Source organism: Hevea brasiliensis, chromosome 10, assembly GCF_030052815.1.
Source record: "Hevea brasiliensis isolate MT/VB/25A 57/8 chromosome 10, ASM3005281v1, whole genome shotgun sequence".
Classification (NCBI taxonomy): Eukaryota; Viridiplantae; Streptophyta; class Magnoliopsida; order Malpighiales; family Euphorbiaceae; genus Hevea; species Hevea brasiliensis.
In genome coordinates, this window is record NC_079502.1 from 15765845 (window position 1) to 15785898 (window position 20054).

General features: G+C 33.2%; 2 protein-coding genes across 3 annotated transcripts; both read left to right on the top strand.

Annotated features, from left to right (window-relative positions):
* Window positions 1–5327: 5327 nt before the first annotated feature.
* LOC110635048 (plant UBX domain-containing protein 4) lies at window positions 5328–8944 on the top strand. Its single transcript, XM_021784238.2, has 4 exons — window positions 5328–5950; window positions 7412–7697; window positions 8175–8270; window positions 8353–8944. The coding sequence occupies exons 1-4, from the start codon at window positions 5412–5414 to the stop codon at window positions 8740–8742; spliced, it is 1311 nt and encodes a 436-aa protein (XP_021639930.1). The 5' UTR covers window positions 5328–5411; the 3' UTR covers window positions 8743–8944.
* Window positions 8945–11564: 2620 nt separating this feature from the next.
* Window positions 11565–20054, top strand: LOC110635043 (chromatin remodeling protein EBS). Of its 2 annotated transcripts, XM_021784231.2 has the most exons (6): window positions 11565–11898; window positions 12287–12629; window positions 12749–12817; window positions 16754–16892; window positions 17507–17599; window positions 19734–20054. In XM_021784231.2, exons 1-5 carry the CDS (start codon window positions 11826–11828, stop codon window positions 17591–17593), a joined length of 711 nt encoding a protein of 236 aa, XP_021639923.2. In that variant the 5' UTR covers window positions 11565–11825; the 3' UTR covers window positions 17594–17599; window positions 19734–20054. The 2 variants fall into 2 exon arrangements, with proteins under 2 accessions (XP_021639923.2, XP_021639924.1); XM_021784232.2 differs by lacking the exon at window positions 17507–17599 and having other exon boundaries at window positions 11569–11898.

The following is a 20054-nucleotide window of genomic DNA, read 5'->3' on the forward strand; positions in this document are numbered from 1 at the left end:
TATGCAAACGTTAATAATCGACCTGCGAGGAAGAAAGCAGGTTAATCTCAAAAATATCCTCCTGTGGCCTGAAAAAAAATATTGAATAGGAGTGAGCGTTCGACTCAGAGAGTAAATTATCAATTTTAACCATAATCTCTATAACTATCTAAAACTAATGCATCCTGTAGAGTGAAATGCAACATCAACAACATTTTCACATCATAACATCAAAAAGGTAATTTGGAGCACTCACACACCCAGTAACATCAATCATAATATATATGGGAGCTGATCCCCTATACAGCTCTCTTATTTCCAACTGTGCCAGCGAAGAACTCAGCTCGGACTTCCACTTAATAACCAAATTGGGGTCCCAGCGAAGAACTCAAGCTGTGTCTACCCCGAAGGATCGGGTCCCAGTGAAGATCTCAAGCCGTTTCTACCCGTCCTATCCATAGTCCACACCACATCACACGCGCGCCAACGCACACACATTGCTCCAAATTACCACAGCAACATACATGACACTTTCACAGTTATGAATGCAACATAAATCGGGCCTAAAGTTTATCTACATAGATATATGCATATAAGTGATGCATGGGCATGCTGGAACATATAATAATAGTGAAATTACAATTAAAATTAATATTTTACTCACAGACTTGACAACGGTCACTGTGGCGGCTAGGCGGAGGAAGAAGGCTGTCCCGGCTCACCTGACAATTACATTATAATTATTTAATTCAAATAACTCAATACAATCAAGAAAAGACTAAATACGTCCTAAGTCGTGCCGAAAATCCCGCAGAGTCTCCCCTATACCTAGGACCTACCCAACCTGCAAAATGACTCAAAACACACTTCTATATTCATAATCCATATATCCACAACTCAATCACATCACACAGCCCCTCCTGGGCCCATCAAATCAGTCATCCATCACAATATGTAAAATTTTAATTTAGTCCTTATAATTGATCATTTTTGCAAAAACTACCCAAACAAGCTCTAAAAATTCTAAAACTTTGCCCCGCGGTCCTTAGCAATATTACTAGGCTATTGCAAAAAGAATAATAATTTTCTGAGCTACCACGAATATTTTATGAATTTTTAATCCTATTTAAGCACTAGAAATTTACGAAAAAGCAAGGTTCGGGTTTACCTTTGCCAATTCCGACTTCGGGAACACGCTCGGGACGTCTGACAATGGTGGGGTAGCCAAAACCTCGTTCCAATTCGGAGACTTTTCCCAGAATGCATGCCGCCGAAATTCACGCACCGGCCAATCGTCGAATTTCAGCGAATTGAGGATACCTACACGAAGCTCACAACACGGGAGTTAGTACATAAATTTTTCAGAATTTTCTAAGCTCATTTAATGCTCGAAAAGACACTGCGAAATTCCATGGGACCCACCAAAAAATGGTATCGGAAAAATTCGAAATTTATGTCGCCGCGAAGCTCTCGACGAGTGGAGCGCTCTGGTACTCTCGGTTTTCTCGTGGGATTCACGGTTTGCGAGAAATCTAGCTCAAAAGTCAAAATGGGCTAAAATTTCCTGGGCAAAAATTGGACAAACCGCTCGATGGATTTTGGTGTTCTTGGTGTCTATGGAAAACTCTCGACGAGTAGATGATTTTAGACACAAGACCTGGTCCGATTGGTGGCCGGATCGGCCGGATTTTGGCCGGGAAGACGAATGGTCGCGCGCGCGAGGGAGGGACATTCGCTCGCGTTTTCCGGCCATTTGGGGCGGCTGCCGGTGGGCTGGGACGGCTGGGGGTCGGCGCCGGCGAGCTGGGGAGGTGGTGGCACGGCAAGGGGAGGAGGGAGGAGAGAGAATAGAGAGAGAGAAGGGGAGGAGGTCGGACGCGCGCGGGAGGAAGAAGGAAGAAAAAGAAAAGGCCGGTCCGATTCGAAAGGTCCGATCCGGTTCGTTTCGATTAGGTCGGTCCGATTCAGGATATAAAATTTTGAATTTTAACTCTGCCTCGGGACCGAAAACGAGGTCCAAAAATTTCGAAAAAAATTCCAGAAAACTCAGAAAAATTGGTAGATTCCAAATATATTTTTAGTTTTGCCACGTGGTCTTTAAATTAATTTTTAAAAATCATCAAAGTTTATATTTTCGGAAAATCGAACCCGATTTTCAAAATCCGAAAAATCTCAAAAAATTTCCTAAAATTTAAATAAAATTAAAATACCAATAATGCTCATAAAATAATAAAATTTAAAAATCTTGGGGTGTTACATTTCTACTGCAGAGAGAAGGGCAGGAACGATGAAAGTGAGAGATTCTTTGGAGCATAAAGTAGCAGAAATTAAATGATTTTTCTTTGGAAGTGATTGAAGGCCATTGAAGTCATTGCCATATTAACAGGAACAATTTCCCTCCATTCCCCTTCAATTTGGAGGGAAATCATTTAGAGCAGATGTAGTAGGTGGAGAAATACCTTTTCTCCCCCCTTTCTCTCCCTTTCCATCTTCAAATTACTGTCCAAACAAGAGAATTAATGAAAATCAAATTTGATTTCTTTTCTCTTCTTCCCATTTCTCTTATTCCAAACATAGGGTTAGATATTTTTTTTAAGATAATAATTCACTGCAGGAAAGAAAAAAGGCATGAGCCTATCACGACATTAACTTAGCCAATAGATTAGGTCTGTTCAAACAAATCTAAAAGGCACTACAACACCAATACTCTATTATTTGGCTTGACTTAAAGAGAGAATACGGATGCAAAGGGAAATAATATTGTTGCCCTGGCACTTGAACCCAACTGATCCACCCTGGAGTAGGCGTTAGACAAGTGGAGAAGCATGATGAAATCAGCTAATTATTAGATATACCGGAAATACTAAAAAATAGTACTCCATTTCTCGCAGAAAAGTGAGTCATTTCTATAATATAGAGAATAAATCCTATATGATTTTGCAAGATGGTGCATGTGTGCACTGGATGCACATAATAATTTCTCAATAAACTCACTCAAAAGCCAAACACATTAATTCCAAACACATAGCTATCCCTGTAAGACTAGCAACTTAAAAGGATCCTTTAATGGCAATAATCCAACATAGAGCCATGGTGACAAGGAGGATTTGAAGCCAAAGGGAACACATGGGCAAGGTTTTCAAAATCGACTCGGTCATTGAACTGTTAGAGGTAAATAGTTAAGGGTTTAAGATTTAACTGGGTCGAACTAAGATTTAACCGGTATACTATTAAATAAATATTAATTATAAATTATAAAATTAATAATCTCTTCAAATAATAATAATAATAATAATAATAATAATAATAATAATAATAATAATAATGTATTGTCACAATCATTAATCTAATATATTCTATAAATAACTATTGAAATAAACTTAACTATATTTTAAACGTATTTTATCAAAATAATTTAAAATTTTAAAACAAAATTTAGATTTAAATAATTATAATTTATAGTAGGAAATATTAAAAATAAAATTTCATAACAATAAAATTATTTATATAAATAAAAAATAAATTATTGACAATTTAGTTATTTATTTGTAAATATTTATTACTTCTATATATATACAGATAAAGAGAGAGAGAAATGTACAAGTTAATCGAATGGATCAATTAGCAAGGACATCCTAAAAAGGGTGTTGATCAGGATTCAGTGTTGATCAGGATTTGAATCCTTGTGATAGCATCATTCATTTCTTTTTTTAAATTTAAGTTAATCAACTCGTTTGAATCCTATCGGGTTAACCGGTTCATCTGTCATTTGGTTGGTTCATACGAGTTGATTTCAATTTATATAAAATGTGGATATCAGTTAGAATTGAACCAATTACTAGTTCAATTCATGAGTAAATCGCTTCGATTCTAATAACACTACACATAAGTACGAGGTAAAGCATAGACTAGAAAACACAATAAACAACTTATTTATGCACAAATCCTACCCAGGGGTGAGCATTTAGTTCAAACAAAATTGAACCGAATCAAATTGAATCGAACCGAATTAAATCATGAAAATCAAATTATAACTTTTAGAGATTGAACCGAATCAAAATGGATAAAAAAATCGAATTGAATCGAATCGTTCTACTTTGGTTTGGTTCGGTTCAAACCGATCGATTTTGATTTTTTATTGATTTTTTAATTTAGACTTGATTTTTAAGTTATTTTGTCTGATTTTGACTTTGATTTGAAACTAATAATTATTAATCAATGAAATTAAATAATTTATATATATATAATTACATATAATTCATAAATTTTTCATAAAAATAAATTAAATAAAAAATTAATAAAATTATTCGGTTTGGTTTAACTGATTTTTTTTTCAAAATAGAACCGAACCAAAATAACTAAAATTTTTATAATATAAAATCGAATCGAACCGAATTATTTTAAAAATCAATCAAATTATTAAATCAAAGTGATTCGATTCTTTTTATTCGATTTGAACCAAATAATGCTTACCTCTAATCCTACCAAACACAGATGAGATGGAAAACATTAATTAAGTGTTGTTAATTAAGGAAACATTAAATTTTTTCCCAACTTTACTCTTATTTATTATTATTTCAAATAATTCATCTTTTTCTTATCACCTTTCTAGTTCTAAGGGTGCTATGAAAGTATTTTAATCAATTATTAATTTTTTTATAAAATTAATATTATTTATCATTTTCTTAATGCAAAACGTTAAAAAAAAATATGAAATTGGACCGAGGAGTAATAATTTAGAACATGAATCATAAAAAGACATTTATTATATATCTAAGATAATATATGTATGTATTGTATTTTAAATTTAAATATAATATAAATTATTTATGTAAATATAAATTTTGAAAAGTAATGACTAACTTGTTTAATTTTGAAAGTAAATTATTTCAATTATTTGTTTCTTGAAATATTAAAAATTTAATTATTTTAATTAAAATTTAAGTTAATTGAAATTTAACCATAAGAATTACTTCTTCCACCTCATTAAAATATGTTTATTTTCTTTTTTAATTTATTATAAATTATAATTTACTTTCGTTTTTAGAATAATAGTTTATTTATTAACTTATTAATTTACCCATACTTAATATGTATTAAAAAATAAAATTTATTAATATTAAAAATAATGTAATAGCATAAGTTATTTAATTTTAATGGAGTATATAAATAGAGAATATATCTTTAGAAAATAAAATAATTTTTTTATTTTAATTATATTTTTTAAATGTAATAAAAATATAAATAAGTTTATTTTTATAAGAAGGAAAAAAAATGAGATAAACTTATTTAATTTTAAAAATATATATATATACACTAAATTATTAATTACATCAAGCCTAAGATTATATTTAGTATACCTTAATTTATCCTATAAAAAATTGCCGATTGCCGATCGACCGCGAAGCTGGAGTAAGCTTTACACAGCTGCTATGGAGGACAACACAGAAACGGGTGCAAAATACGATCGCGGTGACGACGCTAGTAATGCTAACGCAGCCCTTATCAATTCATTCTGCGAGATCACCTCCTCCTCCAAGGAAGAAGCCCTCTTCTTCCTCGAGAGTCATCAATGGAATCTCGACTCCGCCGTCTCTACTTTCCTTGACAACAACAATACTATTCATGACAATATCGACCCTGTTTCGCTTCCCACCGCTCCTTCAGCTCGTGCTGCTAACTCTTCCTCCCCTTCTTCCTCGCCTTCGGAGTCTCACTCTCCCAATTACTCTCCCTCGCAGTCCCCGTCACGCTCTCGCTCCCGCTCTCCTTCTCCGTCGCCGTCTCGGGCTTCTTATCGGCTTCGATCGAGGGGTAAGAAGCCGGCTAAGGCCGTGGCTGGTGGGAGTACGGCGCGTGGAGGGATTCGCACGCTTGCTGATCTGAATCGGACGCCTGAGGTTGCATCAGGAAGTGATGACGACGACGATGATGATGAGCGACAGCAGTATTACACTGGTGGCGAGAAGAGGTAACTTTTTTTTTTTGTTAGATACAAAATGGTTGCTACTACTCAAAAGGCTAAAATTGAATATAGTTTTCTGGGATTGGTGGCATTGGATCATGAATTCTTTCATAGAGCTTGATAGCAGTTGCTTAGTTTCTTCGCTTATGGCATCAATTTGAGACCTGCACAACTTAACTGTTTCATGCAGCTGTGTTGGGCTTAATTTAGTGTTATTAGTTGTAGAAACTTTGATTTTTTTTTTTTTGAGGAAAAAATTAATTCTTGAAATTTCATAAAGTTCGTTTGCAAATCCACATTTTAAATGTTTGGAATCTCATAAAATTCAGTTTGAAGTTCTGAATCTTTACTTCATGGAATTACTGCTTAATCCAATTCCATCAAATTGCTAGGGTTTACAAATGAAATAGTATTAAAATGCATAGGGTTTACCAAAATGAGAATTCATTAATTGATTTGCAAGTAAAATTTAACTTCCTATTCATGTGATTCTTAATTCAGCTGGAGAAAGGTGCAAAAAGGAGGACAAGCAATCCCAAATCAAAGAAAAAAAGAAGAAGAAACGGCTAATAGAAAAATCTAAAACTAATAAAAAAGGGCTCTCTAATCCCTATGTTTACCTGCTTTAGAATTTCTCTGAGGCAGCTGTTAGCCTAACAACAAAATACCTTGGTAGTGATTTATACCAAAATGAGAATTCATTAATTGATTTGCAAATGAAATTAACTTTGTATTCATTTGTTTCCTAGTACAGGCGTAGAAAGGTGCAAAAAGGAAGACGCCAATAGAAAAGTCTAAAACTAATAAAAAAGGGCTCTCCAATTTCTATGTTATCTGCTATAGAAATTTCTATGAAACAACTGTTAGCCTAACAAGAAACCACCATGTAGTGATTTCTTGCCTTCGTCCAGCTTTCTAGCAATTTAAGTACTTTTGTTGTTATGCTGATGAATATTCACTATTTAAGCTTGATAAAAAAAATTCACAATTTTTCCTGTTTCTTAATCTGTCTTTGTCTCGTCATTGTTTTCTGCTTCCATATTGAAAGTTGTCTTTCACTTGCCCTATTGTGCATGTTGTCAACTGTATTTGTTCCATGCAATACTGATCTTCCTTTTTTAAAGGAAAAAAAAAAAAAAAGAAAAATCAATATGTATAACCAATATATATAATTATCATTGGTAAATTTTTAACTTTACTAGTCTGAGGCTGCCTGGATGTTTGTGCAGCTCTATGCATAATTTCAGTGAAATGCATTTTATTGCAGTCACATTGGTATAATTTCTTCTCACTTGTTGACCAGAATTTTTAACATGACGTCTAAGCTTTAGCTGTGTCTCAGGCATATTTCACCTGATTATATGAGTTTTTTTTTTTTTTTTACACCAGTTTATATATTTTCTATGAATCGCATTGTGCAAATGAATATTGTGCATACTTTACAGTGCATTTAAATTTTGGTTTCAGTGGAATGCTGGTCCAAGACCCTACCAAAAGATATGACGCAGATGCCGTTTTTAGTCAAGCTAGACATTCAGGAGCTGTGGAAAGGCCTGCTAATTACCAGCAGTCTTCTTCAAGTTCAAGAAGCTTCACTGGAACAGGGAGATTACTCTCAGGTGAGACAGTTCCATCTGCTCCTCAACCACCTGAGGTTGTTAATCACACTGTCACTCTCTGGAGGAATGGTTTTACTGTAGATGATGGACCTTTGCGAAGGTTTGATGATCCCGCAAATGCATCCTTTCTGGAGGTAATATTTAACTATTTTCAGCCATTACTTGTAATCATAAATTGCTGATAAGGTCGACCAACCGCTGGATGTGAGGCTTTAAGGGATACTTGTTTTATCCAATTAATTAAGCTTGTTTAAAGATAAAATGTTGTTGTAAACTTGTAATTAATGACAAAGAACAGTGATTTGATTGGACTGCATACTGGATTTGTAAACTATGTCAGATGAAACAGCATGTTAGTTGGATTTAAATGATGATATGCCTATTTGGTTCAGCTTCTTGGATGAGGAAGTTTGTCATGGTAAAATACAAATGTTAGTGAGTTGGTTTAGATTAATGTCTTGGGTAGGGTGAAGTTTATTTGTCATAGGAAAATTCTGCTTTCTCCAACTTAAGTTGCAGCTGTGTAATAGAAGGATTCTCTATTACATGATTGTTATAGCTAGTAGTTATACTATGGATGTATTCTTATGATTTATTGCATCTTGATGCAGAGCATCAAGAAGTCTGAGTGTCCCTTGGAGCTTGAGCCAGCAGATAGGAGGACTCAGGTCCATCTTGATCTCATGAGGCGCGAGGATAACTTCTCTGTGAGTCATTTTTTTATCTCATTAGTTTCTTGTCTTTATCTATTCATCATTGATACTATTATCATCTTCACTTTTCACACAGGAACCAGAGAAACTCCAAATTCCATTCAAAGGTGTGGGAAGAATGCTATGTAGCAGCAGTAGCAGAGTCACCCCAGCTGCGTCCAATCCAAGTTCTTCCACTACTCTGAGTAAGACTGTTCCATCGCCAGCTATAGGCCTAACTGTAGATTCTTCAGCACCAACTACTTCAATTCAGCTTAGGTTAGCAGATGGTACACGCATGGTTGCACGCTTCAACTTACATCATACAATCAGAGATATTCGTGACTTCATTGAGGCATCAAGACCAGGAGGGGCAAGAAATTACCAACTGCAAACAATGGGATTCCCTCCCAAACAACTCACAGATCCAGAGCAGACAATAGAGGAGGCTGGCATAGCAAGTTCTGTTGTTATACAGAAATTCTAAACAGATGCTTAATTATTTACTTTCTTGCATACATTACTGATATATTAGGTTCTATTTCCTTCTATTAAGGGAGCCGGTGGAAGTTAAACACTAATTAGTTTGAATGTGTTTTCTTCCCCTCTCTGTCTTCTTCCTGCCGAGTGAATGTTTTCATTGAATAACTACATAAGGTTTAATTCAAACAAGGGAATCTTGGAATCCATGAATGTTGGTGAATTTAATAGGTGTTTGCAATGTAGGAAGAGTCTAGTCAGATGATAGGAGTTGTGTTTTGACTTGGGTAGTGTCTTAGTTTCTGCTTGCATTTGGATTTTGGAATGATAGGCTTGATGCAACATTCAGACCTGTGAAGTGTGAAAACTCCCTCAGTGTGGTTACTTGTTTTACGTTCTGGCTTGTCAACAAGTATGCATTTGGTATTTTGGTTTAGTAGGCTGAAATGAATAATATGCAGAAAACAGGAAGGGATGGTAACCCAGAATAAAAATAATTGTCTCATTCCTATTTTATATTTGGTAGTATTTGGACAAAACTGGTTGAATGAGAATGACAGGCAACATTATTTGCACTCCTCATTTCTCTTTTAAAATTAGAATAACATAATTGTGGTTGACCTAAAATGGATCCTTTTATTATTAGACTTTGTGGGTTTCTCTAAAATTCCAATTTCTTTCCTTAGCAGTATGCTAAGGATGCAGTTGGGTGCCTTGCAAAATGAGTTCAAGCAATAGATTTATTGGGTGTACAAGAATGGATATGATGCAATGGCTGAAGAAAATTGTGCTTTCTTCTTCTTAAATGGTCTAGCAATTGAAATTTGTGAACTTTCTGATACAAGGGGAACTCCCTTGATCCTTGTAAAGGAATCAGTCCTCAAGGGTTGAAATTTAAGATACTGTTGCAAAATCATTTCCATTTCTAAGTTTATAAGTTGATCTCCTTCCAATTCTTGTAACTATACCCTTGTAATCAGAGAAAAAATACAAAAGAAAAAAAAAAAAGAAGACTGCTGTACACAGCTTGGCTGAAATCATACAAGAAAACAACACGATTGTGAAGTCCATAATATGAAATTAAGACTGTCGATTCCTTATTGGCAGCTCATCTATTCTGGCTCTGATGATTTGCATGACTTTGGAACTATTTTGCATTACTGTATTATTTTTTAAAAATATATTAATTAGAAAGTATTAAAAAATAATGTAAGCCGCAGTTTCGGGTTTCCTATAACAATGTTTATTGCATAGCGTATAGGAATAGGTACCTGTACTATAAAATATTCAACCAAATATAATTATTTCTGTCCATTATTTATGTTGTCACTTTCCATTTACTTCCAACCTTTAAATATAAATCAAAATTTTAATAAAAATATAGGAAACCATTAAATTAATATTTTAGAGTTTTTTTTTACTATAATATTATTTAATTATTGTAAAAATACATATATTATAAAGTAGATGCTCAATTTCTAATTTCATAATATACTTTTAATTAATTGAAGTTTGAGTTCTATAATTTCACAATACTAAAAATATTTCTAATATTAATGATCAAACTATTCACAGGAATAGAGTAAAAGAAACTGCTTATATTTTTCCTACAATATAAGTTATGTTTGATATTATTATTGAAGTTGTGATTTAAATTAATTTAATTTATTTAATTATAAAAATATTATAATAATTTTTCAAATTAATTTTTTAATAATAATTTATTGATAAAACTTTTTTTTCTTAGAAGATAAAAGATAACGCTTTTAATAAATAAAGATCAAATATAATTCTAAAATATAAAATTTCATATTATTGCAATTTGTATAAAAGAAAATTTAAGAGAAACTGTTGATGTAAAATATAATAATAATTATTTTAATTTAAAAAATTTGATCTTATTAATAGACCATTTAACTTGTCTATTCAATAGAAAGTACGCTTCATTCAGTAGTATTCTACTGTTTGACTCTGTAATCTTTCAACGAGTCAAATCTATATTTTCTATCATTATATTTCTACCAAAATAATAAAGCAAAATACTTAACTGCATGAAAAGAAAAAGAAAAAAAAGATTCTTACAATGGAAAAAATATCAAATCCTCTTAAAAAGATAAAATATCAAATTTTTATAAAAGAGTAGATATCAAATCCTCTAAAAAGAGATGACAAAACTCGGATTTACAAATAAGAATACATTGATGATAAATGTAAATATGTTCTAAAAGAATATAGATTTAGAGATTATTATGGGTGAAAATACTCATCAGTGACTACTAAAAAAATTGAAGGAAAGGAAGAGGGGGAAGTAAGAATTTGTAATTACTTTAGTTTAATTTACGTTATTTATATTTTGTTGATTTTACCATTATATTAGATTTTAATAATCTATCCGATAATAATTATTTATAAAGTATAATTTAATTTATAAAAAATAAAATTATGATAAAAACTCTCTAAATTTAATGTCAAATAGATTAATAGCATTTAATAATGACTAAATGTATAAACTAACCCACTTTTATAAAAAAATTTAATGACATTGTCAACTTTTAAAATGTTGAATTTCTTTCATAAAATTTCCATAATTTAATAAATTTAAAAACTTCAAATGCATAATTAATTCTTAACATTATCATAAAATTCACATGATCTCACTTTTTTAAAGTGATAAGATAATTTTTTTTTTTAAAGGACAAGAATTTTCCAGTATAAAATATAATTACAGTCATTTAATAAAAGTATACGTATGCCAACAATGTATATACATACATAAAGACATAGCAGAATGGATAATGACGTGCCTGCCCCTCAATCTTTGCTTTCCCCCACATCCCAACAAAGCTCCTCTTACACGCTCTCGCTGTTTCTCTCTATCTGTCTCTCTCTCTGAGCTAGCTAAGCTGCTCTTCTCAGCTTCTAGGGTTTCTTTTCTTTTCCTTCTCCTTTACCAGGGAGCTGAAACGTCACCAAAACCTTCTTCTTAATCGTGCACATTTTACCTTTTAATCTCCACATTTCACCTCCATTATCGCTTTGTATCTTCAAACGAAATCCAAGCCCCTCCACACCACCAATACCAATCGATTCATGGCCAAAACCAAACCTGGCAAAAAGGACCTTGATTCCTACACTATCAAAGGCACCAACAAAGTTGTTCGACGTATATACTCTCTCTCTCTCTCTCTCTAGGCGTAATCTCCATTATTCGTTTTTCTGGCTTTGGGAACCCATGAATTTCTCATCTTAATTATTTGCCTTTTAAAACCCAGATTCTCAAAATCTTTCCTTCTTCATTTTGAGATTAAACCCATTATTTTGTTTAAAAAATTCATTTTTTTTTCTTCTTTTCATTCGTTTTTAATGTTGGGTCATTTGTTTTCCAGTTTTGGTCTCTGAAGGCCGTGGAAGTTGCTAATTAGTAATTATATTGCCCACTTTCAAACCCTAAATTATCGTTTTTATGATTTTTTAGAACTGCAATATTGTATGGTTTGTATGTTTTGATCATTCACTTTTGGGTTCATTTTGTTGTTTTCTTCTTATTGTAGCTGGTGACTGTGTGTTGATGCGCCCATCGGACTCCGATAAGCCTCCCTACGTGGCGCGTGTTGAGAAAATTGAGGCCGATCATCGCAATAACGTCAAAGTCCGGGTCAGATGGTACTATAGGCCTGAGGAGTCAATCGGTGGCCGCCGTCAATTCCATGGGGCGAAAGAGCTCTTCTTATCGGACCATTACGATGTGCAAAGTGCACACACAATTGAAGGCAAGTGCATAGTGCATTCCTTCAAGAACTACACTAAGCTTGAAAATGTTGGAGCTGAGGATTACTTTTGTAGATTCGAATACAAGGCTGCAACTGGCGGGTTCACCCCTGACCGCGTAGCTGTGTAAGTATTCTTGTGCATTTTCTGTTACTTTTTTCGAATTGTTTTTTATGGGTTTTATATGTTGAAGTAATTGGTGTGTTGAACTGATGTCTTGGATTTTTTTTTGGTCTACTTTGTAGGTACTGTAAATGTGAGATGCCATACAATCCAGATGATCTAATGGTGCAGTGCGAGGGTTGCAAAGATTGGTATTTTTTTTTTTTGCTAATTCTCCCACTTTGTAACTAGAATTACTTATAGTAAATTGCAAGGGTTAGATTCACTTGTTTTGCAGATCTTTTAATTTGTTGAAGCCACATGAATTTTGAATTAGCGTGGAGATGTTGTTCTTTTGCTCAATTTATTACAATTGTAGTAGCTCATTTACCAATATGATTGTAACCTTATGGGCAGATCACTCCTTTGTTTGTCTGGTTACATACTATGTTAAATGAACCAACACTTCCTAAGCGCCTGTTTTGTAGTGAGGAAAAGGGAGAGAAAAAGGGCAGTGAAAGTGGAAAAAAGTAAATTCCCTTGTTTTTTCAGAAAGAAAAGAGGAAGAAAGAAAAATTAGAAATCCAATTCCCATCTTCTATAAGAAGGACAAGGGAAAAGTAAAAAAATTTGTGAGGATTGAGGCGAGAGTGGAAAGTGGTGTTTATTTTTGTGTTTTTGCTCTTTTTTTTTTTCCCCCTCATATGCACTTCCATAAATTAAAATTTAATTTAATTTATTTTCAATTTTAATTTCAATTTAAAAGTGTGTAATTAAAATATTTATTCAAATATATATAGCAAAACATAGATTTGATGTGAGAATATATTATTATTCAAGCAGTATAATTTTACTATAAATAAATTTATACTATAAATATTGAATAAAAATATTATTCAACTATTAAATTATATTATAAATAATTTATCATATTGTTCAACTACAAAGTTATATCATACTATTCAACGTAGTCATTTTTTTAATATAATTTTATTTTTTCAATATGGGCATAATAGTCAAAATGTAATAATTCTCTCCTTACTTTTTTTTTCTATCAAAACATGGAAAATACATAAATCACTTCATTTCCTTTCCTTTTCCTATGAAAGAGATTTGTAAGGAAAATAATAATTTTCCTTTCCATAAATATTTTACTTTCCTTACAATTTCACTCACTTTTCCTTTCTTGACTTTCCTTTCTACAAAACAAGCCTTAAATGTTTTAAGGAAGTATTTTCATCTTCAACCATTTTCAAATTTAGTTGTTTATTTGGAATGTGACCAAAAGCATTAATTGGTGCAATCAGGATGCATTTGTGGGCATGTGATGATAATTCATCCATTGTAGATAATGTGTTGACTCTGTTGAGGACTTTGTGAATCTTGTTATGTTTAGCAACACAACCCCATTAGTGTTTAGTTGTGTGATCTGTGTGGAGCATTGCATGAGTTTTTGGAAGTCCAAATTTTGTTTATTAGAAATAGATTATCTTCTAATATTTTCCTATTTAGGTTAGTATTTGAGCATTCCATGCATATATCTGTAAATAAGCCAACAAGCTTGTGAGATGCATGATACTGAACCTAGCTTGAACTAAGTGAAACTTGTTTGCTTAGGCTCATGAGTTAATTTGTTTATAGTCTGACTCAGATTATACATGGACTTATTACACATTTGTTCACAATATGATAAAAAAGTACTTAAGAACTGTCCGCTTGGTACTAAAAATCTTATATATGTGTATATATATATATATATATATATATAAACAATATTAAAATAATTAGTATGATTATTTATATTGAATTTTTAATAAATAAATATTTGAAGATACTTGAATAAATTTTTGAATGGTTTCATTCTTTCATTGATAACTTAAGTATTTGGGAAAATCCTTAGCTCCAGTTTGTGTCATTTGACAAACTAGCCAAATTTGAACATCATTGTGCTTGGCTTTTTTTGACAAATGAGACAAGACTGGTTCTGAATTTAAAAATCATTTCATAATGAACCAAACTATGCATTTCCGAGCTTCACTTAGCTCATTTGGGACCTTATGTATAAGTTTAGTTGTGGTTAGCAAATCTTTGAGATTTATGCATATTCATTAGGTTGCAAATGATGCATTTACATCTTTTTGATTGTCTAAATGACATACATGTAAGTTTCCAAAGACATCAAATGATGGCTCTGCTTGGATTGCAATAATGCCTTGTATTTTGGCTTAGAAAGTTTACTTCCAACATGGTAATGCTTTTTTGGAACTAAAGTTATTCCATTTAACACAAATCTGCAGGCTCTATTAGCCATTCCTAGGCTGCAGATTATTTGTTCTGCACCAACTTCAGCAACCTGTAACACGTGGAGATAATCTTTGAGCTGTCATGCTAGTAGGGTTTTGTCAAACTTTTCTCTCTTTTTTCCCCTTCTGTCATGCTAGTAGGGTTTTGTCAAATTTTTCTCTCTTTTTTCCCCTCAACGCACACATCTCCATAATACATGGTTTTAACATGTTGGAATCATTGGTAATTTTCCCCCTAGTTTCTTTCATATTTATCCCAAATTAATTTATTAATTAGTTTATTGGTTAAACCTTGCATGGTTATTAGTTTGGGACTCATCATGTCGAGGTTACTGTAGCAGTTTCAGTTAACAACATTAGTTTCATATTGGCAAAATATATCAGCTAACAATATTGGTTTGCATGTCAGTAAAATATTGTGAGAAAATTAAGTTAGATAGCTGTCATTCCTAGCTTGATATCATATCAGCCACAGACCAGTATAGTTATTATGCCTGGAGCATCCTGAAACAATGGCTATTCTGCAAAAGTGGAATTGTACATGATTCAGGAAGAGTGTAAATCAAGGGATTAACTACACTGGCAAATGGGCATTGTTATGCTAATAACTTAATTTGTGAATGGAATGCTTGTAAGTGTGAAGAAACTTGAAGTTCAGTCTTCAAATGGCAATATTGGTATCAACAAAATAGTGTGAGAAGTTAAGGGTTAAGGTGTGATGAGTGTTAAACAGAGGGATTCTATCTTGTGATAATTAAGGATTGTTGTCAAATGATTGATGATTAAAGGGAATTAAACACTCGATTCTGGGGTGTAAGCAGAAAACTCATGTTATATTGCAGTAGCTGTCTAGTTTTGAAACGGTAAATTTTCGACTTAAAAGTGTCATGTTGGTGTTTGGGGATAGTTTAAGACCATCTTTCAGCATATATTTAACATCATATTGTTATGGATGGGAGTCATAAACTTTCTCATTTGCTAGTATTATGAAAGATCAAAGTTTGGATAGTTTCCTTGAATTTTTTTGGAATAGCCATGTGTTTCTTGTCTGTCAAAGCTTGTTGAAACTGTGGAGATGGCTGTGGTGCACCATGAACATTTTTTTTTTCTTTTTACAATTGCAATGATGGCATCTAGAGTGCATACCACACAAAAGTTACCATCTCAGGTTCAGTTGACTGGCAATCTGAATTTTATTTTTTATTTTATTATTTAGATGAAGTGCCCAATTTATTTCAGGACTCATCCATAGCTGAATGGGATTGTATTGTTCTGCTATCAACTAAGGGCTTATTTGGCATTGCTGTTGGAACTGTCGTTGAGAAAATCACTTTTTAAAATACTAGTAAGAGAGTATTAAAAAATAATTTAAAATTAAATTTGATAAGTTTTAGTTATAAGAATGCTAAAATAATAAAATAACTTTTTTCAAACTGTTTCTTTTTTTTTTAATAACATCTAAAATGGTACTTTTATTCAGAAAAACAGTTTTGGCCTCCAAACACAATGCCAAACAGGCACTAAATTTTGGAAGGGATACTATGCTATAAGGTCCTTAACCAAGTGAAATATGGATGTCCATTTAGCTTACCCAACTAGATTGGGAATAAGGCTTGATTATGTTGAGTAGAAACTTTCTGGAAGAGATGAAAAAACTGGCTTTGATAGTTGAGAACTTCTCTTATTGCAATGCACATTTTTGAAGTTAGGATATATTATGTACTTCTGAAGCAAATATTGCAATTTGTCTGTACTGGGTTGTTATTTTGTACTTCAGGGATTATGCAATAGCAGTAACAACACTAAAAACTGTGCTTTCCTGATCTCTTTTCTAATCTGTTGCAGGTTTCATCCTTCTTGTATGGGTATGACAATTGAAGAAGCCAAAAAATTGGATCACTTTCTTTGTTCTGACTGTTCCTCTGATGATGATGCCAAAAGATCATTGAATGCATTCCCAGTATCACCATCTGTTGAGGCCAAGGTGAGCATTGTGTTGCGGGTGGGTGTGTGTGTGTGTGGTTTTGGGGGGGTAGGTAGGACTCAATTTTTATCATGTTACTATAGCAGTGGGAAGGACTTTGGGAACTACTGATCGTCTTGGGTGCATAATGTGGTGGCATCTTTTGTTCTGCCAGTTGTGGTGGTCGTAATCTTATCTGTAGTTCTGTACGACTTGATGCTCAGTTTCTTCAGTCATCCTTTTTCCCATAAATTTTTTCATCAAGAGCTATTTTCATATCCAGGATTGTAGGATTATGCTCACCTTGTTGATTTAGACCTTATGCTCTGATCTTTCAAAATCTTTGTGCACCTTTTCTGTCAATAACCAGCAAGATATTGCATGGCAGTCCTCTTCAGTTATCTGCAATGATCATGCCTTTCAACAAATAATTTTGATTTCTCTAAGGAGGTCCCAGCCTTTTGTTCTAGCATTTACCCCTTCTGAACCAGCAGTACCCCAATCATTTCCTCCGTGGTACAAGATTCTAAAGGCTTGTTGACCATAAAGGATGGTGGCTTATTTTATTTTTCTTGTCCTTGTACTTCCATGAAGAGTGAATTGTTTGTAATGTCAGAATGGTAATTTCCTGTCAGGAATGTGTTGATTTCTCAACCTTGGTGCTTAAGAGAGCTTTTTCACTGTGCAATCAAAGTTTTATTTTGTCACCTATAGGGATGTAACTAATGGTAAAGTGCCAACTTTATTTTGAAGGTGGATGTAGTAGTTATTATAGTATGCATGGAAAAAAATTCCTATAAAGTCTGAAATAGAAGAAATAACTAGGAGGTGCAATTCTTAAGGCTTGCATACTGGGTTTGAGACATCATATAGAGAAATGAAAAAAGTAGGAATGTTGTAAAAGAATAAAATACTCTCGTGTGCTGATATTGCAGTTGTGTTGATTTGTGTCGAGTTTATCCCAGGCTGATTGTATGCTTGTTTGCTAATTGCTAATTTTGGCTCCAAATATTACGTTCTAAGGCCTCTCAATGGTAAAGATGAGTGTGCTACACATTTCATGGCTATCATGTAAGGATCACAGCTACTTTTCCTTATCTTATTCTACCTTGGGCCCTTGGTCTAGCTGCTAGTGATCTTTCTTGATAAGTATGAAAACATGGAGGAATATTTTGCATTTTCTTTCATAGTTTTGAAACAGTCTCTAGGATGTTGAGAAGGGACAGCTGAATGTTACCTAAATGAATTATGTTCAATATATGTGGAATTAAGAATTGCTGACTTAAGCTTGAGCATGACTATTTCCACTGGTGGGAGTGAAAACTATTTATCTTATCATGATGTTCCATCAAAAGGATTTTTGCCAAGCTAGTTTTATTTTAATATAAACCTCAGAGCTGAGACTTGCAATATAAACCTCAGACTATGTTCTCTGGTATGCAAATATTAAAAAGGTTGACCCATTGCATGAAACATCCCATCCCACACTTTAGTGGGCTTTGGGGAGAGTTGATGTAAGCGGCCTTACCCATGCTTTGCAGAAAGGCTGTTCCATGGCTCAAATCAAACCCTACAAATAAAATGCACATGGACATTGGGTAGCATTTTATTGGGACTTCTTTTTTAGTTTCTTAACAAGCACATCATTGTAAGTGGGTTTCCTGATGATTGCAGAAACTTGTACCTTTCTGGTGGCAGTCTCATTTTGACTTCAACAACTCACATATGTATGAAAAGATCATGTGTAAAAGTTTTGGACATACTTTTACCTTAGTAAACTTTCTTTAGGATTACTTTCCTTTATATTTTATCTTATCTCTGCTGCTTATTACATGTCTAAATACTCTAGAATTTGGGATTGCATCTTTATTGTTTAGTTGTCTAAACTCTAAATGTCCATTTCCTTGAGCTCCGCTGTTGTTTGGATGCCAAATATTGTCATATATTCTGTTTCTTCTTTACATTTACTGGTAGCTTGCTGAATGTCGATTTTATATACAAAGGATTTTAGTTTTCTTATTGCAAAGATTTCTTGATGGTTGCTGAAACATGTAACTTTTGGGTGGTTCTGTGTTGCAATATTATTTTGACTTTTCTAACTTGCATATTTGAGAGAATATCTGTGCAAGTATCTGACATGGTACTTGTACCATTAGCATACTTTCTTTATGCTTTCTTTCTGTTAAAATTTATCTTCTTTTTCTGCATCTCTTACTAAAAGTCTTTGTTCTTAAGAGTTTGGAATGGCATTTTATTGCTTAGGTGTCCAAATATGCATTTCCTTGAATTCTTATGTGTTGTGTGGCAGTTAAATATTGCTGAAGTCCTCCTGGTATGCTGATTTAGGGATTTTTTTTATACGATGGATTGATCTGAACAAGTCTTGATTTGTGTAACTAATGTTCATGAGCAGGTGGCAAACTCCTTAGATGCCTCTTTTTGTAGGGAATTGTATTACTTGTTCATTCCTGAGGCTAATTTGGCCCAAAGAAAATACAGTTAATTCATTCATGGATTTAAGTGTCATTCATGGAGTGTTAATTTATCAAAAGAATAAAACATTTGAATGATAACTGAATTATTGCAAAAGATAGAGCTGTAGCCGATGTAAGTGTAAATGGCATATTTTGTTTGTGAGGAAAAGCTAATGAATTTATGTCAAAAGCTTTGAAGAAGAAGGATTTCTTTTGTTCACGAGCATGGAGAAGAATATTTGTATTAATTCAGTTAGAAAGTAAATTTTGTGGTTATTTTGGTCATTATATTACTTGTAATGTACCTGATATAGGATTGGCATTTTCAATTTTGTGTCCTTTATTTACTTTATGATGTGTTTGGTCTTGTCTTGATTTTTTATGCTAGGTGGAGACAAAGAGAAGGAAGAGATGACTGATAATTGTGATGTGTGACAGGGAGGTACTTTTCTTGCAAATTAGCTCCAGTATCTTCTTGTTGCCCTGTAGTTGAATTGTACAGTCCTGAGAAGATGCTATATTTGCACAAACGAGAGGCTTTATTATTATTTATCATTTGCTAGTGTTTGTACGTGTGAATGGACTTTGATGGTCTTTTATCCCCAGTGATATCCTCAAGGGTACTGTTCCAAAAACTGCAGTATCTTATTTATGCGCCCATGATGATAAAAACAAACTAAACATCTAGAACACCTTGGGTTTATTGTGA

Coding starts and splice junctions, on each gene's coding strand:
- LOC110635048 (XM_021784238.2), top strand. CDS start 5,412: ATGGAGGACAACACAGAAACGGGTGCAAAATACGATCGCGGTGACGAC. Junction 5,951..7,411: donor TACACTGGTGGCGAGAAGAG/GTAACTTTTTTT, acceptor TTTTGGTTTCAG/TGGAATGCTGGTCCAAGACC. Junction 8,271..8,352: donor GGCGCGAGGATAACTTCTCT/GTGAGTCATTTT, acceptor CTTTTCACACAG/GAACCAGAGAAACTCCAAAT.
- LOC110635043 (XM_021784231.2), top strand. CDS start 11,826: ATGGCCAAAACCAAACCTGGCAAAAAGGACCTTGATTCCTACACTATC. Junction 12,630..12,748: donor ACCCCTGACCGCGTAGCTGT/GTAAGTATTCTT, acceptor TCTACTTTGTAG/GTACTGTAAATGTGAGATGC. Junction 16,893..17,506: donor CACCATCTGTTGAGGCCAAG/GTGAGCATTGTG, acceptor ATTTCCTGTCAG/GAATGTGTTGATTTCTCAAC.